Source organism: Pseudorca crassidens, chromosome 6 (genome assembly GCF_039906515.1).
Source record: "Pseudorca crassidens isolate mPseCra1 chromosome 6, mPseCra1.hap1, whole genome shotgun sequence".
Lineage (NCBI taxonomy): Eukaryota > Metazoa > Chordata > Mammalia > Artiodactyla > Delphinidae > Pseudorca > Pseudorca crassidens.
The window spans coordinates 124,593,649-124,609,969 of record NC_090301.1 but is presented as its reverse complement, the minus strand read 5'-3'; the positions used below and the strand labels follow the sequence as shown (position 1 = coordinate 124,609,969).

Sequence of the window (16,321 nt, the reverse complement as noted above, 5' to 3'; positions counted from 1 at the left end):
CATTCACAGTTCTGTGAATATGTTGTTAACGTTTTTTTGACTAAGCAGCTGTATCCTGGTCCCTCTGATTGGGAATTGAGCCATACCCAGAGTGAGCTGGCTGGAGCAAGGCTGCCTTGTTGCACAGCTCCAGTGGCCACAACCAAATAGGACGCCTTGTGAATGGTGCTTCTTGGAGATGTGCATTGTGCAGGCCTCAGCGGTTGCAGAGTCTTTAGTTCAAATTAACCCTCAAACTATCTTGTGTCCTTTTTAAAATTGCTTTGACTTAATGAGAGAAGCTTCATTGAATTTTTAAAATTGAATGAGCTTTATCGAATATTAATTTATGTGTTCAAGTGCTTCCCCTGCTTCACAGATAAACTTTTCTATCCAGTTGAAGTTCTCCTATTTTAACTAGTTAGTGAAAGCTGTGCTTAGATAATGGACATTATTTCTTTCTGTCTTTGACCTATTTCTTTCACGTGTACTTTTAACCATGGTCCTATAATGTTACATGCTTTATTACTTCTAGGCCAAAGTTCTTGCCATCTTGACTGCCATGTGCTTTTCAAGAAAAATGGTCATTATGTTGATTTATACTTGTTTTGAATTCTGACAGATTATTTTCTTGGTACTTTGTTTGTAGTCATGCCCATAAAAACACAGTAATGGAAGTGAAATTAAATCTCAATGGTAACTGGCTACTCACAGCATCACGTGACCACCTCTGTAAACTTTTCGACATCCGAAACCTGAAAGAAGAGCTTCAAGTCTTCCGAGGTCATAAGAAAGAAGCTACAGGTCGGCGGCTATGATACGCTTCTCATTTTGACTATTACCTGTAGTGTTCTGAGATCCTAATAGTTTTGTTCTTCTCCGTGTTTTTGTTTACAGCTGTGGCCTGGCACCCTGTTCATGAAGGACTTTTTGCCAGTGGAGGGTCTGATGGCTCTTTGTTATTCTGGCATGTTGGGTATGTGGCACTTACTATGTAAAAAGTTGTAAATTTTATGAAGAGAGCACCTGAACATGAAAAAAATGATAGTGTTTTGTATTTTTTCTGAGTGTTCATATGTCCTGTATCTGTAAACCCAGTTTGGAACAGAAAACTTAGCATCTCTCTTTTTGGCTATGGAAGTCTTGAAGGGAGAGTAAGACCAACTTCCTTGTTTCTTGTGGTGAGGTCATTTCTGAAGCATTTCCCCTCTGAGGTACTCTGGATAAAAGACTGTATTCCTGATGACAAATCAGTACCTCTGAAACATGTGGAATTGACCAGATTTAAAGTAACTGACTTCGGTAGCTTTGTGTTGCGCTAAAAGAAAATGTCTTTCTTGGTGGGGGAGGGGTTGGGTAACTTTTGTGAAAAAGACTACTTTCTGTGGTGCCATTACAGGGTAGAGAAAGAAGTGGGTGGGATGGAGATGGCCCATGAAGGAATGATTTGGAGTCTGGCTTGGCATCCTCTTGGACATATTCTCTGCTCAGGCTCAAATGACCATACTAGGTAAGCTTTATGTCAAAAATAACAAGGAATTACTGTATTTATGGAGCAGCAGGAGATAAATGTATATCTTACTCATATAGGAATGTATTAATTTGTTTTCTAACTTACTCTTAAGGACATGTTGGTAGTGGTTTATAAATATGTGTATTACAAGGAGATTGGGTATTGAATATGACTTTCTTATTTGAATTTTGTTTTGCCTTCTAATTTAAAAAGTGTCTTTCTACATTAAAAATGTTTAGAATAAGGCATTGTAAAACTTTGTTGTTTTTGCCAGAGGACTGCTAAGTATTGTTAAGTGCCCAGAAATACACTGAAACCGTGCTCCTCTCCTCCCCCCTCCAAATACTTTTATTTTGACAGCAAATTTTGGACCCGAAACCGACCAGGTGATAAAATGCGAGATCGATACAATCTAAACCTGTTGCCTGGAATGTCTGAAGATGGAGTGGAATACGGTGAGGTTCTTGCATGTTTATCTGTCTTTGAAATCTGATATTCTGTTATAAAAGTGTTAGGTGTTAAGAAGATTTTGCAAAATGAATTTTAGTTTTATAGTTTATGGATTTATAAATCGCCAGCAATAATTTTCATTTTTATAAAGTGTTAATTTTATTGGCCTGATACATTTATAAAATCTCTATTGACACTGGCTGTATTCCTATGTATAGATGACCTTGAACCTAATAGCCTGGCAGTAATTCCAGGGATGGGAATACCAGAACAACTAAAATTAGCTATGGAACAAGAACAGATGGGTAAGAGAAGTTGTACCTATAAATTTTACTTTTTCTGTAATTTTACCTATTTCTTATAATCATGATATTAAATTATGTTGAAAATGCCAAAATGATGTATGTTGAGAAATGTTGATAAAAGTGATGTAAACTGCATGATATTTAGAATCTGTTCTTCCGAAAATGTGTTCATTGATGAAGTGACCACTTTCTTTTATTTCCTTGGCTAACTACTTCTCTTTATGGTTTCAGGGAAAGATGAATCAAACGAAATTGAAATGACAATTCCAGGTTTAGATTGGGGAATGGAGGAGGTGATGCAAAAGGATCAGAAAAAAGTACCTCAGAAGAAAGTTCCTTATGCAAAACCTATTCCTGCTCAGTTTCAGCAGGTGAGTAACTAGAAGTGCACCCCTGCCCACTTGGTGGGAGACTCCGCTTGGTAAGTCTAACTGAAGTGCAGAAGTAGGTTTCTCTTGGATTATCTCATCTGTTGAAGGTATTTCTGTACTACAGACATTTTTTGAGCATTCTTCACATATTTCAGGCATTATTAGACATAGTTCCCATGTGTTGCTTTGCAGTTAGTCCTGAGTTTGTCATGAATCTTCTCTAGGTCTTCTTTTATTCTCACCTCCTTGTTATCATTCCAAGCTATCAGAAGCAGGAAAAAAGAGACATGGAGCAGGGAGAGTATGTTGACCCTCTTCAACATATTTTGTCTGTCTTCCACTTTGTTCGCTCAACACAGAGTGCACGTGTCCTTTTGAAGAGGCAGGCAGGTGTTGCATCTTAATAACATGTGAGATCTTGCAGCTTTTATCAACAACAGTTTCTACCTAGTGATGTGCTTGCCTGACTCCATTCCTGTGTCACTAAGAATTAGTATTAGAAATAAAGATAGTTTACCAGCTGAGCCGACTTGTATTCACCAGGTTGGAATGAGCCACTGACATTATAGAATGGCTTTCTCATTCTGTCATTATGATTTACACACTTAGAGTATACTTTAATATTCTCTTCTTTCCCAAGGCTTGGATGCAAAATAAAGTCCCAATTCCTGCCCCAAACGAGGTACTGAATGACAGAAAAGAAGACATTAAATTGGAAGAGAAGAAAAAAACACAAGCAGAAATCGAACAAGAGATGGCCACATTGCAGTATACTAACCCACAGCTTCTGGAGGTGTGTGACGCTCTTCTGGGGGATTCGAGATGATCTAAGAAAGTAGTGATTAACGTTTTGTTTATTGATATGCTCTTAAGGAGAAGGGAATGGACTCTCAGATGGGTCTGATGAGCAATATCATTTCTTATTGCTGCATTAGGAAGCTAGTTTCTAAAAGAATCGTGTTTCTTAGACTTTTAAAACCAGATCAGTCAAGCAGCAAGTAGACCTAAGTTGAATATACGTTTTTTAATAGACAAGATAAACCAACATAGTTTTAATTTGGATTCATTTACTTATCCACGGATAAAAAATTTCTTTCTGTCAGCTCTAGAACAGGTGGTTTGTTCTTATTTTCCCTACCTTCGGCAGCTACCAAGAATGGTAAAACACTAGTAAATTGTTGGGCTTTCCCTGATCAAGATGGATATAAATAGTCCTGACTGCTGTTTCCCAGCACCTAAAAAGAAGCATTCTAGAGTCTGGAAGCCTGAGTACCTTCAGAACATCTGAATATCATATGGACTCTAGAGGCCACTCAGTACCTTATGTTTGTTTTGAGGCTCCCCTAATGAAATAAGTGATAGCAATATTGTCATCTTTAAGGGCTCTGGCATTTTTATCAGCATGCTTTTTCTTCCTTTCTTTCCAGCAACTTAAAATTGAAAGACTTGCACAGAAACAGGCTGAGCAAATTCAGCCTCCTCCTTCATCCGGCACCCCTCTTCTGGGACCCCAGCCCTTTCCAGGACAAGGTCCAATGTCTCAGATTCCTCAAGGTTTTCAACAGCCTCATCCATCTCAGCAGATGCCAATGAACATGGCTCAAATGGGGCCTCCAGGTCCACAGGGACAGTTTAGGCCCCCTGGACCCCAGGGACAAATGGGACCACAGGGTCCTCCACTGCATCAGGGAGGTGGGGGGCCACAAGGATTCATGGGACCACAAGGGCCCCAGGGCCCACCCCAGGGGTTGCCGAGGCCTCAGGACATGCATGGGCCCCAAGGAATGCAAAGGCATCCTGGACCTCATGGCCCTTTGGGACCTCAAGGACCACCTGGACCACAGGGCACTTCTGGTCCTCAAGGTCATATGGGTCCTCAGGGCCCACCTGGCCCACAAGGTCACATAGGCCCCCAAGGCCCACCTGGTCCCCAGGGTCACTTGGGCCCTCAGGGACCTGGTACTCAAGGTATGCAGGGACCACCTGGTCCCAGAGGAATGCAAGGACCTCCTCATCCTCATGGGATGCAAGGTGGGCCAGGGTCTCAAGGGATCCAAGGTCCTGTGTCTCAGGGACCTCTGATGGGATTGAATCCAAGAGGAATGCAGGGTCCTCCAGGCCCCCGAGAGAACCAGGGTCCTGCTCCCCAAGGGATGATGCTGGGCCACCCGCCTCAAGAGATGAGAGGACCTCATCCTCCAAGTGGACTGCTGGGACATGGCCCTCAGGAGATGCGAGGTCCTCAGGAGATGCGAGGCATGCAGGGGCCTCCACCCCAAGGATCAATGATGGGCCCTCCCCAGGAATTGCGAGGGCCTCCAGGCTCACAAGGTCAGCAGGGGCCGCCCCAGGGCTCTTTGGGACCTCCACCCCAGGGTGGCATGCAAGGGCCCCCTGGACCTCAGGGACAGCAGAACCCGGCAAGAGGGCCACATCCATCTCAAGGGCCAATACCATTCCAGCAGCAGAAAACAGCTCTGCTAGGTGATGGGCCCCGGGCCCCCTTCAACCAGGTATTCTTTCTTTCCAACTTGTAGGCATTACACTTTGGGAAAATACACTCTGCACTGAGGTGGCACTTCCAAATGCTGAGAAAGGCAGTCACAGCTGGTATAGATGTCTCTCAAGTAGTGATGGTGGCTTGAGAATAGCATCATGGCTGAAGAAAGAAATAAGAGTAATTAAGTAGATACCAAATACATCGCAATATGAATCTTTACTTCTCAACCTATGTTTTTGAATAGAGGTTCTTCCAGAAATGATGCAGTCCCTGTTGAATACAGTTCATAATTGTCCCAGGGCTCCAAAAGAGCTGTGGCCCTGAGGAGGGTGAGGAGGGAGCATGGGTGGGTCTGATCCTGTCCTGCTCTATTTTCTGGGCTATTGCCTTTGTAGGCTGGTGTTTCATGGGCTTGCCCGACAGCTGAGCCACCCCCTATCTGCCTGCCGATCTGCCTGCCGGCTCTACTGTTAAGATAGTGTGGGGTGTTTAACTCATGAGTATACTGTAGACTGTGATCTCACTATTTTCATTTCAGTGAATGCTTTTAGAGATCTCTTGAGTCCAGAATTGTGCATTTTCAAGTGGTGACCCTTTGGATGAAGTTCCGTTCAAGTTGTTTTTTTTAGCTCACATATAAAAGTGTTTACAGGAGGGAGTATTTCTGTAGAAATTTTCTTGGCCCTTTTTAGAGGATTCTGTTATTGTCAGCCAAGTTTTTCTACCCATTCTCTGAGCTGTGCTTGAGAGGTGGTATGATGAGAGTTCAGTTTGCTTGGGCTGAATTACAGAAGACTGCATGGCCGTGAGTGGATTGAACACTGTTTGGCTCTGTGGTGTCTACATTTTTCTGAATTTCATAGTCTGAAAGCGTTATTTGGGTATGAACAACTGGGTTTGTGTCCTTGAAGTCAGTCGTGGACCAAAAGGAAGTGAGTGACTGAGTGAGCTGGTGTTGCAAGGCACTCAGTTCCTGTGGAAGAGGGCCTGCTGTGGATGCTGTGTGTAGAACACACAACACCTCAGAGAGTCTGTAATGGGAAGGTGACCATTGGATTCAACTGAATTAAAATAACTAGATTATATGTTCCTCTTCAGCACATCTTCCAGAACTTAAAAATGTCATACCAATGAAGAATCTGATGGCATTTGAGTTTATTTCCAGAACTTATTGGGCACTTTCAGAGTTTAGGATGTTTAATAAATCTAGGTTTACCTTCCAGAACTGTCCTAAGACTTAAAAGTAATATATGTTTTATTAATACAGAGTATATTTGTGTGTGTTTATAATATTTACCTACCTAACCTTATGTTAGTGAATGAACAGTTTTCATTTTGGAGGATAAAAACATAATGAACTTTAGCTATCACCTTGTGACTGAAATTATATAAACATGTCATATTCCAGAGGACAGGTCTGTTGGGGACAATTTAATAAGTTTTTATTGTATCATATAGTAAAAGATTTTACACATGAAAAGCAAAGTGGCTCTAAAAATTTAATTGACCTATAGAAATATTGGTGGCATGAGAATGGAGGATTAATATAGGGCATTTCACATCTCAGAAGTCTGATAAAAAGCTTTGCTTGTATTTCTTTTTCTTTTTTTTTGCTTATATTTCTTACACTGATATCTGACTTTGTTCACTTTGACCAGGTCAGCTATTTATTTATTTATTTATTTATTATTTTTGGCTGTGTTGGGTCTTTGTTGCTGTGTGCAGGCTTTCTCTAGCTGCAGCGAGTGGGGGCTACTCCTTGTTGCGGTGTGCGGGCTTCTCATTGAGGTGGCTTCTCTTGTTGCGGAGCACGGGCTCCAGGAGCATGGGCTTCAGTAGTTGTGGCACGTGGGCTCAGTAGTTGTGGCTCGCGGGCTCTAGAGCACAGGCTTAGCAGTTGTGGTGAGGGCTTAGCTGCTCCGCGGCATGTGGGATCCTTGCAGACCACGGCTCGAACCCGTGTTCCCTGCATTGGCAGGCGGATTCTTAACCACTGAGCCACCAGGGAAGTCCCCCAGGTCAGTTATTTAAACCAGTTGTTTTAACCAGTTGGTTAAATTTAATGGAATTGCCTTCAGGTGTTACAGTGATAGCATGAAAGATGTTGATAAGAGCTGCCCTTGAATAAAAGGGACAAGAAACAAAGGAATATGGAAATTACTGGTATTGAGTTAATGATGGCAATTTAACTGCAGTGCTATAAATGAGTCCTATCAACGCTGCTCTTTCTTGTAGCTAGTTTGGAATGTGAAAGCACTTTTGCTATTGATGGTTTTGAAACTCTGCTATTCTCATGGTAGGTCCAGTCACTAAATGCATTTTTTATATGAAGGAATGACTAGATATATATTTGATTATTTGTTTGTCAAGAGACCAGATCCAAGGTCACTGGGCAGTGTGGGGAATCTGAATTTAGACATGGCTAGATAAAAATACAGAATATTAGGACTGGGGACAAGCTGGGGTTGCAGAGCAAGGAGGTTAAGAGGATCAGAGCAGTAGGTTTGCATCAGACAGAAGCTGCAAGAACCCACGAACCCATGTCCCGGGTAACGTAGCTGGGAATGCGTAGTGGGTGCTGAGCACGGGGGAGTTAGACAGTAGAGGTTAGGGAGTGAAAGGAGAAAGCAGTGAGTGAGCACCTTGCTCATCAGGAACCCCTTTCTTACTCTCCTGCTCCCCGCCTTTTAAACCTGGCCATAACCTCTTGAGAGGATGGATATTTTCTATAGCTGGAAAGGGGTCATGGATGCGAGAGCAGAGTTTACCTGTCCTGGCGGGTTTCCAAGCCTTTACTTTTGCTAGAAGTTCCGCCTGTGTGCAGAGTGTTGTTGTTTTATGTTACGATTTCTGACTTTCCACTGAGGTTCTTGCTTGGCATTACAAGTAAAGATTTAGCTTTAAATAAAACTTATCAGCAGGTTTAAAATACAAGTGTTTCCTTTTATTATGGTCAGAGAAGTATCTCCTTTCCCCCAATTTAATGACAATTTTGCTATGATGTCACTAGGTATATATTTACTCCTGGAAGCTTTGGGGTAACCTAGTGTTTTTATCTTGTCACATTATGATACAATTGCTGTTCATGAAGCACAAGCCTTTGATTTCACACCCCCGCTTTAAAAACATCTTTTCAGGAAGGACAGAACGCAGGCCCCCCACCCTTGATACCAGGCCTAGGGCAGCAGGGAGCACAAGGTCGCATCCCCCCTCTTAACCCTGGACAAGGACCTGGCCCTAACAAAGGTAAATATCTGCTTGGCTGAATAAGAGATTATATTCTATCTCCTTTGGGTAAATCTTAACAATAGTTTTACTGGTAAGTAATTGATAGAATGGTCATTTGAACCTCTAGGAAAAATAAGAGCGTAGTCAGTTCAGGCAATAGCTTTGTCTTATGTTGTTTTCGTAGATTTGCTTTAGTTAGCCCAAATTCTGCCCAGAGGAAACAGCTGCTTACTACCAGAAGTGGGCGGTGAAACCCCTTGGACAACCACCAAGAGCAGGGCCTGGGCCACAGGCCGGCCTTGCTCATCTCCTGGGAATGGGAGTGGTTCCTGTGCTAACTGAATGCAAGCGTATGTTTTTAGCATCCCAGAGAGCTGAACTGGCTCAGTTTAAATTTTTGATGGGATAAAGAATTCAGAGATTTTGACGGTGTTTTTTTTTTTATTTTATTTTTTTTTCTTGCGCTACGCGGGCCTCTCACTGCTGCAGCCTCTCCCGTTGCGGAGCACAGGCTCCGGACGCGCAGGCTCAGCGGCCGTGGCTCATGGGCCCAGCCGCTCCGCGGCATGTGGGATCCTCCTGGACCGGGGCATGAACCCGTGTACCCCACGTCGGCAGGCGGACTCTCAACCACTGCGCCACCAGGGAAGCCCTGACGGTGTTTTTAATATCACCCCCTCCTCCCCTCAAATTGTGTCATATACTGAATTCTTTAGCTGGTTACATTGTTCTGTACCCTTTGAAAAGAAGAAAGCCATGTACCAGTGTGTTGTGCCTCAGGCTGTCGATGATATGAAAAGCACAGAGATGAGAATTGTCAGTGTTGAGATGTGAGGCTCTGTGGAAGTTGAGTCACCCCTAAGGGTTGGAAGGGGGCACACGCAGGAGCCGCAGTCCCTGCTTTGCGAGGTGTTCAGCTCTCACACGCGCAGGAAGAGCTGGAGCGGGACTGTGGTGAGTGGGCAGCTCCTGGGTGGAGAGTTAGAGGGTGGGACTGGGAGGGAGTGCGGGTGGATGGAGTTGTACGTTCAGTGCGCCTTTTCACGGGGGAACAAGCCAGAGAATCGTGAGCATTGTGGAGACGTCACTACAAAGAACTAGACCCCTTTTAATTTTTAATTGGCTAAGCCCACAGCACCTTGTGGTACATGTTAGGTTTCTTGCCCCCATTTGATTAGATTAAGAAAAGTCCTTGTCAGCATTTTCAGCCCTAGGACTTTGGGAATTTAAAGCTTAGTCCTGAATTTACATGAGTCACTAGAGGTAAGAAAGGGAGAGATAAAGGAATTAGGAAAATGTTTATTTTAGTCTCATCCTATGGAAGCCGTGGCCAACAGGGAAAAAGAGAAAGAAAGCATCAAGAACCAATTCTGGATTTGGGGACCCTAAGAAAAGAAGTCTGTTTCCCACAAGGTACAGCCATCAGCAAACCGAGAGCCTGCCTCTCTCCCTCTCCCCCACCTTGTGTCTGTCTCCACCTACTTCCCTCTCCTCCTTGCTCTTCCCCTTTTCTCTTCACCACCCCCACCCCCACCACACCCCCGTCTCTCTCTTCCTCCTTTCTCCTCCCAGGGACCAAAGGGAGAAGGGAGAGCCGAGAAAGTGGCCCTGCCGGCCCCCACTGGATTAACCAGCGCCACCGCCCATCACCGGGGGCCACATCCCTTCTGATTTGTAGTGGTGGGTTTCTTTCTTTGGAGGAGCCAGGTTACTTTTAAGCAGATAGAGGTAATGGGAGGATTATTATTCATAGGTAAGTTCGAATGGAATGTGTTCAGCTTCCTCAGGTCAAAGGTCTGCTGTGTCTGAGGTCACACGAAGTCCAAGCAACATGAAGGCAGAGGAGCCATTAGCTGCAGGGTCACACTGGGAAGTGAGGGGCTGTTTACCAGGAGGAAAGACGCCTGGGGTATTTGAACAAAAAGGCAACTTCGAAGGCGCTTTCCTGAGCATGGAGAGGACTGGTTTAATGGAAGGAAAGAAGGGAAGGTAGAGGGGACAGAGAAAGCTTGAAAGAAGAGAGAGTCCTTCTCATGGTGTATTTTTATACTAAGATTTCCAAGTATTATAAACATGTTGAATGGTGAGGAGGAATTGAAATGGCCAAGAGAAATGCGTAAAAATGAGAGAGGAAGGCTGTTAGAAGGGTAAGGATTATGGCCGACTGTGCCGTAAGGAAAGGAAGTTCATCTTGATTGCCAGGGAAAAGCAGTAGAGGGCATGAGCTGGGCAAGTGGAGGAATTTCACTTTTAAAAGTTAGTTGTTTTAGAAGCAAGAGTGTCCCTTTGCCATCTACATTAAAAAATATATTTGATTTAAAGTGTATGTTGACAGAAAATAGGTGTACATTTACAATGGCTGCAATAATCATTCAGTAGCCAGGAAAACAAATCCCTTCAGACTAAACTCAGTGTAATTGGCCTCTTTCCATTTTTATTCAGTACTCTGAATATATTACATATATTAAAATATTAAAAAAAAATCTTTAGTGGGTTTCCAAGCTCTTATCTGCGAAGAATGGTGATGATATTATAGACGAGGGATATCATTCATAGAAAGGGACAGAAAAAGTGTTTATATAAACCCTGAAACTGAAGTACAGCAAGGCTGTTTGGTCACAAAGCAGTTATTAGAGAGGCCCATGCTTCCATGTACCTTACAGAGGATTTTGTTAAGAATCAAAGTATGAGTTAACAAATCAAGTTAAATGAACTAGGAGTTAAAGGAGAGACATCATGGCAGTGTAGGCCTGTGGCCCTGTGGTGAGCTTGCGGGCTTTTACAAATGCAGAGGTGAATTCCTTGTACTTGGCTCCCCGGCTTTCAGCATGAATTTTCCCTGTTGCCTTCTCCCTGGGTATGGGGAGTGGGCCCAACAAGAACACTGAAGGAATGGGGGCAGGAAGGGAAGCCCGTTCTTATGCCGGTGAGGCTCTCTTGTGTTTTCTAAATGAATCTTCATATCAGCTGAGTTGCTAATCTCATTTGAGATTAATAATTTGCCCTAGGTCGAGTTGCTTAGCTAATGAGTGATGAAATCTGCACCCCCAAAACCCTTGTTCTTTTCATCATATGATGCCTTAGGGACGTTTGTCTCCTAAGTATGCCGGGAACCAAAAAGGGAAAACATTCTTAATAAAAGCATGCATTCTGAAATTTTAAGATGCTGAAAATCAGACCTACGTCGGCAGGATTCCTGGAAGACAAGGTAAAAATCAGTTTTGTTTCCTTTAGGTGACTCACGTGGCCCTCCGAACCATCACATGGGCCCAATGTCAGAGAGACGGCACGAGCAGAGCAGCGGTCCCGAGCACGGTCCCGAGAGGGGTCCTTTCCGGGGCGGCCAGGACTGCAGGGGTCCCCCTGATAGGCGCGGCCCTCACCCCGACTTCCCCGATGACTTCAGCAGACCAGATGACTTCCACCCCGACAAGCGCTTTGGCCACCGGTTACGTGAATTTGAGGGGCGAGGAGGACCTTTACCGCAAGAAGAGAAGTGGAGGCGTGGGGGCCCTGGGCCTCCGTTTCCTCCTGATCACAGGGAGTTCAGTGAGGGGGATGGCCGGGGCGCGGCCCGGGGCCCTCCAGGGGCGTGGGAAGGCCGCAGACCTGGAGATGAGCGCTTCCCCCGGGATCCTGAGGACCCACGGTTTCGAGGGCGCAGAGAAGAAAGGTGGGATGGATACTTCATGGGTCCGTTTCTTCTTCCCTGGAGCTTTCCACCTGTTCTCTCCACAAAAGTCTCTTTCCTCTCTCACTTGGGGAGAGAGTACCCTCCCCCCTCTAGGTTTTGTGTTTAGACTTAAAAATATGTATATGCCTTTAACATTTACGTGGTTCTTTTTTGTCTCTACAATTTAGAAATCTTTTTCTTTTTGCTTATTACTTGGTCCTTTTAAACAGATAGGTGGGTCAGTGTACTGTAAAGTTTCTTGGATTTGAATAGAAATCTCCAGGTTCTCTTGGTTAGAATGATGAAATAGGAGACAGATATCTAGATTGAGAATAAAGGAATTACTGAGTAGATAGTTTCTGTGTAATTGCCTAAAGATCTTAACAAAATCCAATCAAACTGAAAAATAATCTTGCTGTTAAATTAGGTTGAGGTCAGGCTTGAACACTCAACTTGCTTGGGGTAACAAAAGGAATAGAAGTAGTAGGGAGAAAAAAACAAGAATTAGTGAAATCTCAAGTGAGACTCAGAGTAATCAGTGATATAATAATTGAGTTTTTACCTTGTGCCAGATGTTACTTCACTTAACTGTTAGAGTGAGTTGTGAGATAGGTGCTACCGTCAGCATTTACAGATAAGGGATGACATGGAGAGTCAGTGCAGTTTCTTGACTTTGGAAGGTCCCATAGGTGGTAAGTGTAAGAGCAGCTTCAGGCCTGGGCCATCCGACTGCAGTGCCCAAGCTGTGCTGTCCAGCACTCCTGCCTTTCCTGCCTCAGTCCTCTCTCTTGTGTCTTCTTTTCCCATCATACTTCTCATGACTGTCGCTTGCAGGTAATTGAAGTAAGGGTTGGCAATCTCCGTTCTCACGGCGGGTGTTAGAAAAGAGTGGCTGATAAAATGGCCAGGGAGGGTGAACTAGAGGGGTTAAAGGAAGCAGCTCTCAGAGGGGAGTTTTTAATAAAAAGATTTAAGAGCTCTCTTAATGGCATCCCAAGTGTTCACAAGTCTGCAGGAACCTCATCTCCAATGGCTTTGGCATCAACGTAACTTTCATTGAGTTCTTGAGTCTCTGCATCCTGTGCAAAGTTTCAGATTTTACTGTCCTTCAGTTTGTCATATTTCATCTGTCAGTGACAGACCCACACCTAGACTCTTGTGCTGTGTCCAGCTTGTGCTCCTCTTCAGGTGTGCCAAACGTGTCCTGTTCACGTTGTGCCTGCTTTTTCCTCTGCCTGGAGCACAGTCTCCCAGATGCTTGTGGCTCACTCCACTTAGATCTCTCCTCCTGTTCCTTTATTTTACCCTGCTTTATAGTTCTGCATAGCACTTAGCACTGCTTGACATTAAGTGGTATACTTATTTCTGTATTACTTGTATCTCCCAGAAGCACGGTAGCTTCCTGAAGGCAGGTCCTCAGAAACTAGAGCAGTAGTGGTGACGCCCTGTAGGTTCTCAGTAACTGTTGAATAAATGAATCTGTTAAAGGGGGAGATGTATTTGACATGGTTCAGTTCATTAGGAGGTGTGCTACTCAGCTTGGGCTGCCATAACAAATACCACGGACTGGGGGGCTTAAACAACAGAAATCAATTTTCTCACAGTACTGGAGGCTGGAAGTCCCAGATCAAGGTCTAGCAGGGTGGGTTTCTGGTGAGACTTCTTTTCCTGGCCTGCAGACAGCCACCATCTTCCTTTGTCCTTGCATGATGGAAAGAGAGTGAGCAAGCTCTTGTTGGTATCACTTCTTATCTAAGCCCATCATGGGGCCCCGTGCTGAGAACCTCATCTAACCTAAATAGCTCTCAAAGGCCCATTTCCAAAGTCACCTTGGGGGATGGGGCTTCAGCATATGAATTTGGTGGAGGGGACGCAAACATTTAGTCCATAACAGGAACTGTTTTCTAATTAGGGCACATTAGACTCCCCCTGTCCTTTTGTAGCTAGGGCAGTCGTATAATGGCTGCCTGGACAAGAAAAGGGTCCTGCCACGTGTGGGGAGTCTCCCCTGAATCCCTCTCGGGGGAACAGCGCCCTCTGCTGATACTCTCCCTGCTCCACTTACCTCCCCATGTCAGTTCCACCCTCACCTTAGGTGGTTATTTCAGCCAGCGTCTGGGTCATACCCTCTTTGCTTGCAGCAGCATGGCTCATTAAGTTACCTCAGGACAAGAAGAGTATTAAAAAGGTAGCTAGTAGCTGGAACGGTGGAGTGAAAAAAGGAAAGCTCTTTTTACAGTAAAACACCAAGTTATAAATGGAGGAGGAGTGATAGAATTAGAAAATCACTTCTTTTAACACCCAGTGTCATTAGGATCATCAGTGGGGATGCTAAAAGCCACTGAGTAAAAAGATTGTGGAGAATCACCCATGCTGCCAAAGTATCACCCTACAGATTACTTAATTGCAAAGGAGAAAATGTACCTTGGCAACAATGAAGTTTTGTTGCCATACGACTTTTGCATCGTGAACAATGACAGACTGGCATCACTGTGAAGGTATAAGACGTTTTGCCAGAAGTGTTTTACCTGAATCTAATCATGAGGAAGCAATCACATGAATTCAAATTGTGGAACGTTCTGTAAAACGAGCCGTTTTGAAGGATGGATCCTTCAAAAATGTTGGGGCCTATCTCAGTAAAAATTAAAAAATAAATAAATAAGTAAAGTCGAGGTCATGAAAGATAAAACGCAGGAGGGGTGGGGTGGGGGGACTGTTCTAGATTAAGGTAGACCAAAGAGACGTGACCACTAAATAATAGTGTGTGATGATGACTGAAATCTATAAAGACAACTGTAAAGGACGTTTTGAGGACAATTGGAGAAATTCAAGTTGGACTGTATATTAAATAATATTACATGTTATTTAGAGTGATAGTAGTGTTATTATGTAGGAGAAAGTCCTTGTTCTTAAAGGAATTTACTGAAGGATTTAGGGGTGAAGCATCATGTCACAACTGGTTTTGAAATGGTTTAGAAAATGAATTTATAAATGGATGGATGGAGAAGAGACAAAGGCTCATGTGGCAGAATCTTAAGAACTGATTAATCGCAGTGAAGGATGTATGGGCATTTGTTGCTCTACACTTCCATCTTTACTGTAAGTTTGAAATTTTTCGAAAGAAAATGTTGGAGTAAAATATAACTGAGTGGAAACTCAGGAAAAAGCAGAAGGCCTGGCCTGAGAGGAAGCCACGAGCAGGCAGTTCATGCAGATGGCCCAGCCCCTTTGCCCCTTCTGATCCTTTCTCCAGTTTCCATGGCCTCTCTTGGGTGTTCACACACCTTTCCTGCTGGCAGGCCCCTGTTCCTGCTTCCCCACAGGCTTCTGCTACAGCTCTGGCACCCCCTCATTAATGGTCCTGCTTCAGTAACACTCCTGGATGACTTAGTTTCCCAGTTCCAGAATTTCTGAGAGGTGGTGAAATTGTCCACCAGCCCAGGCACCAGGTTGCCAGCTTGCCAGCGGGTGGGCTACCCATAAGCCAGAGGCCCTACCAGTACACCAGTCAGCTGTGGGCTGGGGCCACTGGTGAAGTTCATGGCCACCAGGCCTGCCCCTGAGTAGAGGTGGGCCGGGGCAGATGGCAGAGCAGATGCCCCAAAACAAGTTGGGTACAGTTAGCAGGCATGAATCTGTGCCCCCCTTTTTTCTGATTATATAAGTAATATTCATTATAAAAACATAAATGGTAATGTGGAAAGTATTTGGGAGGCAATGGTAAAGAGCCTGGGCTGGGTGTCAAGACTGGCTGAGTTCAAATCCCAACACTTACTGTGAGTCCTTAAGTAAATGACTTAACCTGTCTGAGCCCCAATGTACACATGGGTAGAATAGTAGTGTCAGTTTCTTTTCTTTTTTTTTTTTCCTTTCTATTTTTTGCTGTGCTGCATGGCATGCAGGATCTTAGTTCCCTGATCAGGGATCGAACCCGTGCCCCCTGCCATGGAAGCACGGAGTCTTAACCACTGGGCTGCCAGGGAAGTAATAGTGTCCGTTTCATAAGGTGGTTGTGAGGATAAAATGAAATGAAATAGTACATGTAGAGCACTTGGCATGAACTAAGCACCTAAAAAATGCTCACTGCTATTATTCCTCAAAGCCTAAAACAAAATTAAAATAACCCTACATTCTGGTGCTTTTCCCTCCTGCCTGTTTTTATGTGCCACATTGGGATTGTAAAATGGGTACTTTAAAAAATACATACTTTTATTTTGTTTTTCTCCCATTTAACATTGTATCATATTTTCTCACATCATTATGCTTCTTTGAAACATGAACTGAGGACTACAAGGTATTCCA

The 16,321-nt window shown here is 44.1% G+C and overlaps 1 protein-coding gene and 1 long non-coding RNA gene across 13 annotated transcripts in view; both read left to right on the top strand.

Annotated features, from left to right (window-relative positions):
* The window catches only part of WDR33 (WD repeat domain 33), a 103,879-nt gene that overhangs the window by 83,342 nt on the left and 4,216 nt on the right, over positions 1 to 16,321 (top strand). For 3 of the 12 annotated variants that reach the window (XM_067742262.1, XM_067742261.1, XM_067742260.1), the window contains exons 9-20: positions 629 to 783; positions 877 to 955; positions 1,379 to 1,489; positions 1,853 to 1,947; positions 2,161 to 2,247; positions 2,479 to 2,618; positions 3,259 to 3,411; positions 4,046 to 5,131; positions 8,256 to 8,364; positions 9,655 to 9,759; positions 9,919 to 10,026; positions 11,581 to 12,019. In XM_067742262.1, the coding sequence (XP_067598363.1) occupies positions 629 to 783; positions 877 to 955; positions 1,379 to 1,489; positions 1,853 to 1,947; positions 2,161 to 2,247; positions 2,479 to 2,618; positions 3,259 to 3,411; positions 4,046 to 5,131; positions 8,256 to 8,364; positions 9,655 to 9,759; positions 9,919 to 10,026; positions 11,581 to 12,019 (2,667 nt within the window). Of the gene's footprint in view, positions 1 to 628; positions 784 to 876; positions 956 to 1,378; positions 1,490 to 1,852; positions 1,948 to 2,160; positions 2,248 to 2,478; positions 2,619 to 3,258; positions 3,412 to 4,045; positions 5,132 to 8,255; positions 8,365 to 9,654; positions 9,764 to 9,918; positions 10,027 to 11,580; positions 12,020 to 16,321 lie in introns of those variants that run through there. The other 9 variants (XM_067742269.1, XM_067742268.1, XM_067742267.1 and 6 more) reach the window with 7 other exon arrangements.
* On the top strand, positions 12,026 to 16,318 carry LOC137226750 (uncharacterized). Its single transcript, XR_010944504.1, has 2 exons — positions 12,026 to 13,431; positions 13,471 to 16,318. It is a non-coding gene; the product is annotated as an uncharacterized lncRNA (long non-coding RNA).